The sequence below is a fragment of the Leptodactylus fuscus genome, chromosome 1 (genome assembly GCF_031893055.1).
Source record: "Leptodactylus fuscus isolate aLepFus1 chromosome 1, aLepFus1.hap2, whole genome shotgun sequence".
NCBI classification, from domain to species: Eukaryota; Metazoa; Chordata; class Amphibia; order Anura; family Leptodactylidae; genus Leptodactylus; species Leptodactylus fuscus.
In genome coordinates, this window is record NC_134265.1 from 118212766 (window position 1) to 118221152 (window position 8387).

General features: G+C 44.0%; 1 protein-coding gene across 1 annotated transcript; it reads left to right on the plus strand.

Moving 5' to 3' along the window:
* The first annotated feature begins 7348 nt into the window (after positions 1-7348).
* LOC142189575 (olfactory receptor 6M1-like) lies at positions 7349-8155 on the plus strand. The gene has a single exon (XM_075262186.1). The coding sequence runs from the start codon at positions 7349-7351 to the stop codon at positions 8153-8155; it is 807 nt and encodes a 268-aa protein (XP_075118287.1).
* Positions 8156-8387: the final 232 nt, after the last annotated feature.

Here is an 8387-nt window from a genome sequence, read left to right on the forward strand (position 1 = left end):
AGCATTCAGTATGGAACAGGTTGGCTCCTGTGAGGTCAGCAGGCAGGAGCCGGTCTGCAAAGTTGAAGGTAAGGGGAAGGGGTGTTTGAGGGGGAGGGGGGTCAAGTGTTAATGCCTGCAATCCCAGTCCATTTTAATTGCAGGCAGGAGCAACAGGGCTCCGTGTAGTGGAAATCTATATGTAAATGTGAGTGAGTAGAGTGAGGGCTACTCCTGAGGCAACAGTAAGGAGTGTGCAGGCAGTGTGTGGCAGGAAATGCGAGGCCGTGTGTGTGAGTCTATAGCTGGGGATAGGAGTCCTGCTTTTGTGAGTCTCCTGCTAGGAAGCCATGTTGTTTCGTGGCACCAAAAGTAGCCTATGTTTCAATCCCAAGCGAAAACTATGTGGAAAATTTCACACAAATCCGTCAAGGCGTTTTAGCGTGATTGAGGAACAAACATCCAAACTCACAAACATGCAAACATCCAAACACACAAACTTTCACAAGTAGGATAAACTCCAAAAAATATTGCAGAAGTCTAAGTACACAAGTTACTCACGGAGAGAACAATCCTCCATAACATCAAGTAAGACTGCAGCACATATCAAGCTGAAAATGAACACAATATAAAATACATGCCTTACCCTGCCCAGCACTTCACCTCAACGATTGTTTCACTGCGTGGCTTCCTCAAGGGGCGCCCCTTGACTTACACTTCTGCACTAATTTTGGCAGTTTATATATCTATGCATTTTTGCCCTACCTCGCCATTATGTTGATTCTTTGGTTTATTCCATTGCTTATATGTTTGTTCATGTTATATTTATGTTAATAAAATGATATTCTTTTATTATTATTGGTGTTTGGTCATAATTAGTTTGATTTTATAATGGAAATATGACCAACTTGGAAATCCAAGGTTTAGAACATGTAGAACCCAGTCAGGAAGCTGGAAGTTCGAGCCACCAGATAACCTCTTTAATTTGGCAGATATAGGATGTGATTACAATTAGAGATGAGCGAACACTAAAATGTTCGAGGTTCGAAATTCGATTCGAACAGCCGCTCACTGTTCGAGTGTTCGAATGGGTTTCGAACCCCATTATAGTCTATGGGGAACATAAACTCGTTAAGGGGGAAACCCAAATTCGTGTCTGGAGGGTCACCAAGTCCACTATGACACCCCAGGAAATGATACCAACACCCTGGAATGACACTGGGACAGCAGGGGAAGCATGTCTGGGGGCATAAAAGTCACTTTATTTCATGGAAATCCCTGTCAGTTTGCGATTTTCGCAAGCTAACTTTTCCCCATAGAAATGCATTGGCCAGTGCTGATTGGCCAGAGTACGGAACTCGACCAATCAGCGCTGGCTCTGCTGGAGGAGGCGGAGTCTAAGATAGCTCCACACCAGTCTCCATTCAGGTCCGACCTTAGACTCCGCCTCCTCCGGCAGAGCCAGCGCTGATTGGCCGAAGGCTGGCCAATGCATTCCTATGCGAATGCAGACTTAGCAGTGCTGAGTCAGTTTTGCTCAACTACACATCTGATGCACACTCGGCACTGCTACATCAGATGTAGCAATCTGATGTAGCAGAGCCGAGGGTGCACTAGAACCCCTGTGCAAACTCAGTTCACGCTAATAGAATGCATTGGCCAGCGCTGATTGGCCAATGCATTCTATTAGCCCGATGAAGTAGAGCTGAATGTGTGTGCTAAGCACACACATTCAGCACTGCTTCATCAAGCCAATACAATGCATTAGCCAGTGCTGATTGGTCAGAGTACGGAATTCGGCCAATCAGCGCTGGCCAATGCATTCTATTAGCCCGATGAAGTAGAGCTGAATGTGTGTGCTAAGCACACACATTCAGCACTGCTTCATCAAGCCAATACAATGCATTAGCCAGTGCTGATTGGCCAGAGTACGGAATTCGGCCAATCAGCGCTGGCTCTGCTGGAGGAGGCGGAGTCTAAGATCGCTCCACACCAGTCTCCATTCAGGTCCGACCTTAGACTCCGCCTCCTCCGGCAGAGCCAGCGCTGATTGGCCGAAGGCTGGCCAATGCATTCCTATGCGAATGCAGACTTAGCAGTGCTGAGTCAGTTTTGCTCAACTACACATCTGATGCACACTCGGCACTGCTACATCAGATGTAGCAATCTGATGTAGCAGAGCCGAGGGTGCACTAGAACCCCTGTGCAAACTCAGTTCACGCTAATAGAATGCATTGGCCAGCGCTGATTGGCCAATGCATTCTATTAGCCCGATGAAGTAGAGCTGAATGTGTGTGCTAAGCACACACATTCAGCACTGCTTCATCAAGCCAATACAATGCATTAGCCAGTGCTGATTGGCCAGAGTACGGAACTCGACCAATCAGCGCTGGCTCTGCTGGAGGAGGCGGAGTCTAAGATAGCTCCACACCAGTCTCCATTCAGGTCCGACCTTAGACTCCGCCTCCTCCGGCAGAGCCAGCGCTGATTGGCCGAAGGCTGGCCAATGCATTCCTATGCGAATGCAGACTTAGCAGTGCTGAGTCAGTTTTGCTCAACTACACATCTGATGCACACTCGGCACTGCTACATCAGATGTAGCAATCTGATGTAGCAGAGCCGAGGGTGCACTAGAACCCCTGTGCAAACTCAGTTCACGCTAATAGAATGCATTGGCCAGCGCTGATTGGCCAATGCATTCTATTAGCCCGATGAAGTAGAGCTGAATGTGTGTGCTAAGCACACACATTCAGCACTGCTTCATCAAGCCAATACAATGCATTAGCCAGTGCTGATTGGCCAGAGTACGGAATTCGGCCAATCAGCGCTGGCCAATGCATTCTATTAGCCCGATGAAGTAGAGCTGAATGTGTGTGCTAAGCACACACATTCAGCACTGCTTCATCAAGCCAATACAATGCATTAGCCAGTGCTGATTGGCCAGAGTACGGAATTCGGCCAATCAGCGCTGGCTCTGCTGGAGGAGGCGGAGTCTAAGATCGCTCCACACCAGTCTCCATTCAGGTCCGACCTTAGACTCCGCCTCCTCCGGCAGAGCCAGCGCTGATTGGCCGAAGGCTGGCCAATGCATTCCTATGCGAATGCAGACTTAGCAGTGCTGAGTCAGTTTTGCTCAACTACACATCTGATGCACACTCGGCACTGCTACATCAGATGTAGCAATCTGATGTAGCAGAGCCGAGGGTGCACTAGAACCCCTGTGCAAACTCAGTTCACGCTAATAGAATGCATTGGCCAGCGCTGATTGGCCAATGCATTCTATTAGCCCGATGAAGTAGAGCTGAATGTGTGTGCTAAGCACACACATTCAGCACTGCTTCATCAAGCCAATACAATGCATTAGCCAGTGCTGATTGGCCAGAGTACGGAATTCGGCCAATCAGCGCTGGCCAATGCATTCTATTAGCCCGATGAAGTAGAGCTGAATGTGTGTGCTAAGCACACACATTCAGCACTGCTTCATCAAGCCAATACAATGCATTAGCCAGTGCTGATTGGCCAGAGTACGGAATTCGGCCAATCAGCGCTGGCTCTGCTGGAGGAGGCGGAGTCTAAGATCGCTCCACACCAGTCTCCATTCAGGTCCGACCTTAGACTCCGCCTCCTCCGGCAGAGCCAGCGCTGATTGGCCGAAGGCTGGCCAATGCATTCCTATGCGAATGCAGACTTAGCAGTGCTGAGTCAGTTTTGCTCAACTACACATCTGATGCACACTCGGCACTGCTACATCAGATGTAGCAATCTGATGTAGCAGAGCCGAGGGTGCACTAGAACCCCTGTGCAAACTCAGTTCACGCTAATAGAATGCATTGGCCAGCGCTGATTGGCCAATGCATTCTATTAGCCCGATGAAGTAGAGCTGAATGTGTGTGCTAAGCACACACATTCAGCACTGCTTCATCAAGCCAATACAATGCATTAGCCAGTGCTGATTGGCCAGAGTACGGAATTCGGCCAATCAGCGCTGGCCAATGCATTCTATTAGCCCGATGAAGTAGAGCTGAATGTGTGTGCTAAGCACACACATTCAGCACTGCTTCATCAAGCCAATACAATGCATTAGCCAGTGCTGATTGGCCAGAGTACGGAATTCGGCCAATCAGCGCTGGCCAATGCATTCTATTAGCCCGATGAAGTAGAGCTGAATGTGTGTGCTAAGCACACACATTCAGCACTGCTTCATCAAGCCAATACAATGCATTAGCCAGTGCTGATTGGCCAGAGTACGGAATTCGGCCAATCAGCGCTGGCTCTGCCGGAGGAGGCGGAGTCTAAGGTCGGACCTGAATGGAGACTGGTGTGGAGCGATCTTAGACTCCGCCTCCTCCAGCAGAGCCAGCGCTGATTGGTCGAGTTCCGTACTCTGGCCAATCAGCGCTGGCCAATGCATTCTATTAGCCCGATGAAGTAGAGCTGAATGTGTGTGCTTAGCACACACATTCAGCTCTACTTCATCAGGCTAATAGAATACATTGGCCAATCAGCGCTGGCCAATGCATTCTATTAGCTTGATGAAGCAGAGTGTGCACAAGGGTTCAAGCGCACCCTCGGCTCTGATGTAGCAGAGCTGAGGGTGCACAAGGGTTCAAGTGCACCCTCGGCTCTCCTACATCAGAGCCGAGGGTGCGCTTGAACCCTTGTGCAGCCTCGGCTCTGCTACATCAGAGCCGAGGGTGCGCTTGAACCCTTGTGCACACTCTGCTTCATCAAGCTAATAGAATGCATTGGCCAGCACTGATTGGCCAGAGTACGGAATTCGGCCAATCAGCGCTGGCCAATGCATCCCTATGGGAAAAAGTTTATCTCACAAAAATCACAATTACACACCCGATAGAGCCCCAAAAAGTTATTTTTAATAACATTCCCCCCTAAATAAAGGTTATCCCTAGCTATCCCTGCCTGTACAGCTATCCCTGTCTCATAGTCACAAAGTTCACATTCTCATATGACCCGGATTTGAAATCCACTATTCGTCTAAAATGGAGGTCACCTGATTTCGGCAGCCAATGACTTTTTCCAATTTTTTTCAATGCCCCCAGTGTCGTAGTTCCTGTCCCACCTCCCCTGCGCTGTTATTGGTGCAAAAAAGGCGCCAGGGAAGGTGGGAGGGGAATCGAATTTTGGCGCACTTTACCACGTGGTGTTCGATTCGATTCGAACATGGCGAACACCCTGATATCCGATCGAACATGTGTTCGATAGAACACTGTTCGCTCATCTCTAATTACAATATATCTATATTATTATTATTATTATTTTGTTTGTATAATTTTCTGTAACTCCTGTGAGATTTCATCACATGAGAAAATATAGCAGAAATAAATAACAACACAATTAAATTAATTGCAAACATTAGTATCACAATATTTATAAAGACAGGCTCCAACATGACATTCTCTAGATCCTTTATCGGAGCAAGAACCTTAATGGTACCTAAATCCATAATATAAGAAATGTTATACAAATATTTAATGTATTACAATATTGTATTGTACTATAACTGATTATCATTTTTATAACATATAAAATAAAAGTTATGTGTGTCAAGTATTTTCAGCAGTTTATTAGACAGGATTAATAAGTAAAGCAGAGCTACTGTGTCAATGTGTTCTTTTATTATCTGCTTTTAAGAGTTTATTATTTTTTAGTTGGATTCAAATGCTTGAAGAAAATGTGAAACAAATATATCTTAAGAAGTTACGTCCTTACTGAACATGTATATAATGTACACAAAAACTGCATTGCTAAACTTTTGCAGTGTTTTGCTCCCACACAAAATCTTGGTTCCCACATACCATGTGTCATTTTAAAAACTGGTGTCTTTTTATGTGATGGAGGAGTATTGGCTTCCCTTAAACATCAGCTCCTTAATGTGGCTGCTACTTCTGAACATCCTCCAGCTATACTCCTCCTTGTAACATAAACAGATGAAAGTCCAGTATCTCCTTTAAAGAGAAATGCCTGTATATTTTCACAGCAATAATTAGTAATGTTTAAATTTGGGTCTACCCATCTATCACCAAAGTATCTTTCAGCAAATGGGTGGGAAAGGGGGGCCTTAGCCTTAAAGTGTTGCATAACTGACTGCCTGGACATAAAAGGGTCATCAAACTGCCATATACCAGGAGAAAGGAATGACCAACAACACCTTGGGATCCTTGGACAACCAGACGGTGAACTAGGCTGACTTGGTTCACCATCTGATTGTCCAAAGATCCCAAGGTGCTGTTGATCATCCCTTTCTCAGTTTTATATGCCGTAGAAGAGATGTCACGTATCTGACACCAGCTGCCCCAAAGCCATGTACCTGAAAATAAGGTATTTGCAATATGTTTAAGGTTGTTGTGTTCCTCACACAACTGTATAGGGTGAGAGTCTTTTCTATTTTTCTTGTTGTGCCACCTTAATTGGAATGGTATCACACTATGCACATATCAGCTCTCTCTTTTTTTTATTTCTTTAGTATTTACCACAAGAATAGGCTATAAAATAAACAATAAGCCTGGAAATCTTAGGACATTATTAATCAAATAAAGGCCATAGAGTCCTCTCAAACAAATGCAGTTCAAATACATATGCGATATACATATATACTATATACGTATACTGTAAGACAAAATATTTATTAAATATAATTAAAAACAATAAGCATATAGCACTAAACAATTAAGTAAAGTGTTATATAGGATAACATTATATAAACAATAAATTGATAATCAGACATAAATCCATGTTTCTTTTACAGCAAAGGTATAATGAGCTGGTAATGTAGTCATGGGGAGAATTCATCAATCCCTCTATACCAGATGTGGGCAGATTGGGGATCAGGCCGGGTCAGGGTGGGAACACATCAGGCTGTTGTGAGCTATCATGGAAATCTACGGCAATTTCTAACTGGCGTAGATTTCCATTCTGGTGCAGGGTCATCTGACTGATTTGTGAATAAGCCAGAGCCTCAGAAATTACATCCTCCCTGTCCTAGTTGGGCTGTTTATTAAGACTGTCATATGATATGCCAGTCTTAATAAACATGCCCCATTATTTTTCATACAGTTTACTTGCAGTCCCCAATAATAAATATTAGGAAAAGCCTTAAGTTGTCTGTACACTGACTTTATGTTTAATGCCAGACTTTATTTAATATCAATATTTGTATTCTATTTATTTCAAAGAAAATTGTCTTCTGGATACAAAGTGAATTGAACTAATGGGAATCAACAATGAAACCTATGTATTGTCCTTCATAATACTCGGCTTTCCAGGCTTGCAGAGATTAAAGACATTGACTTTCATAATAGGACTATTCATTTATGTAGCAACAGTATTAGGAAATGTACTTATTGTTCTCATGGTTTGGAAAGAGAACCGTCTTCATTTCCCTATGTATTTCTTCCTTGCAAATATCTCTGTGATTGATATTTTCTATACAACAAACATTGTCCCTCAGATGCTTGCCACTTTTCTCATTGAAACGTATACTATCTCTTATTCTGGATGCATTTCTCAGTTCTTTTTTCATATCTGCCTCGGCTCTGGAGAATGCCTTACTTTGGCCATCATGGCATTTGATCGATATGTTGCAATATGCAATCCTTTACATTACCTTTCTATCATGAATGATATAGCATGCATTTCTTTGATAGGAGGAATCTGGTTTGTATCACTAACAGCCAACCTGCCACCTCTGATTTTACTTTGTCAAATGCACTTCTGTGGCCCAAATACTGTCAACCACTTTTTTTGTGACGCTCCGCCATTATTAAAGCTTTCTTGCACAGGCACACAAATGGTAGAACACATTAATTTTGTTGTCGCTGCTAGTATGATCATGAGTTCTTTTGTGCTGATTATCTTGTCTTATTCTATGATCATAAAAAGTGTTATTGCAATTCCAACTACCGGAGGGAAAAAGAAGGCCTTTTCTACTTGTGTTTCTCACCTTGCAGTTGTGGGAATCTTCTTTGGCAGTTTGATAGTAATGTATGTAAGACCAAATTATAATAATTCCTCAGACTATAACAAAGTTGTGTCCGGCTGTTATACAATGGTTACACCTATGCTAAATCCTCTTATATATTCTTTTAGGAACACAGACATGAAAAATACTATAAAACGTAATTTAATGTGTAATGCTGGGGAAGTCTTTAGAGATTAAAGGGGTATCCCCACGTCGCATACTCACCAGTCTTCACTGCTGTAAAATCTTCTTTTTTCCTGGTTTCTTGCGTCATTTGGTGGGCGGGGTTTCATATGCAACCTGTTGTTTAACTCCACCCCCAAATTAGTGTGTGGCTCCGCCCACTGCATAGCGTGATCCTATGGGGCGGCTGAAGGGCCTGTGATGTCATCAAAGGTCCTCAAACAACACTATATGCACAATATTGGAC

What these genes read in the sequence shown, in the direction of transcription:
- LOC142189575 (XM_075262186.1), top strand. Translation starts at nt 7,349, where the DNA reads ATGGTTTGGAAAGAGAACCGTCTTCATTTCCCTATGTATTTCTTCCTT.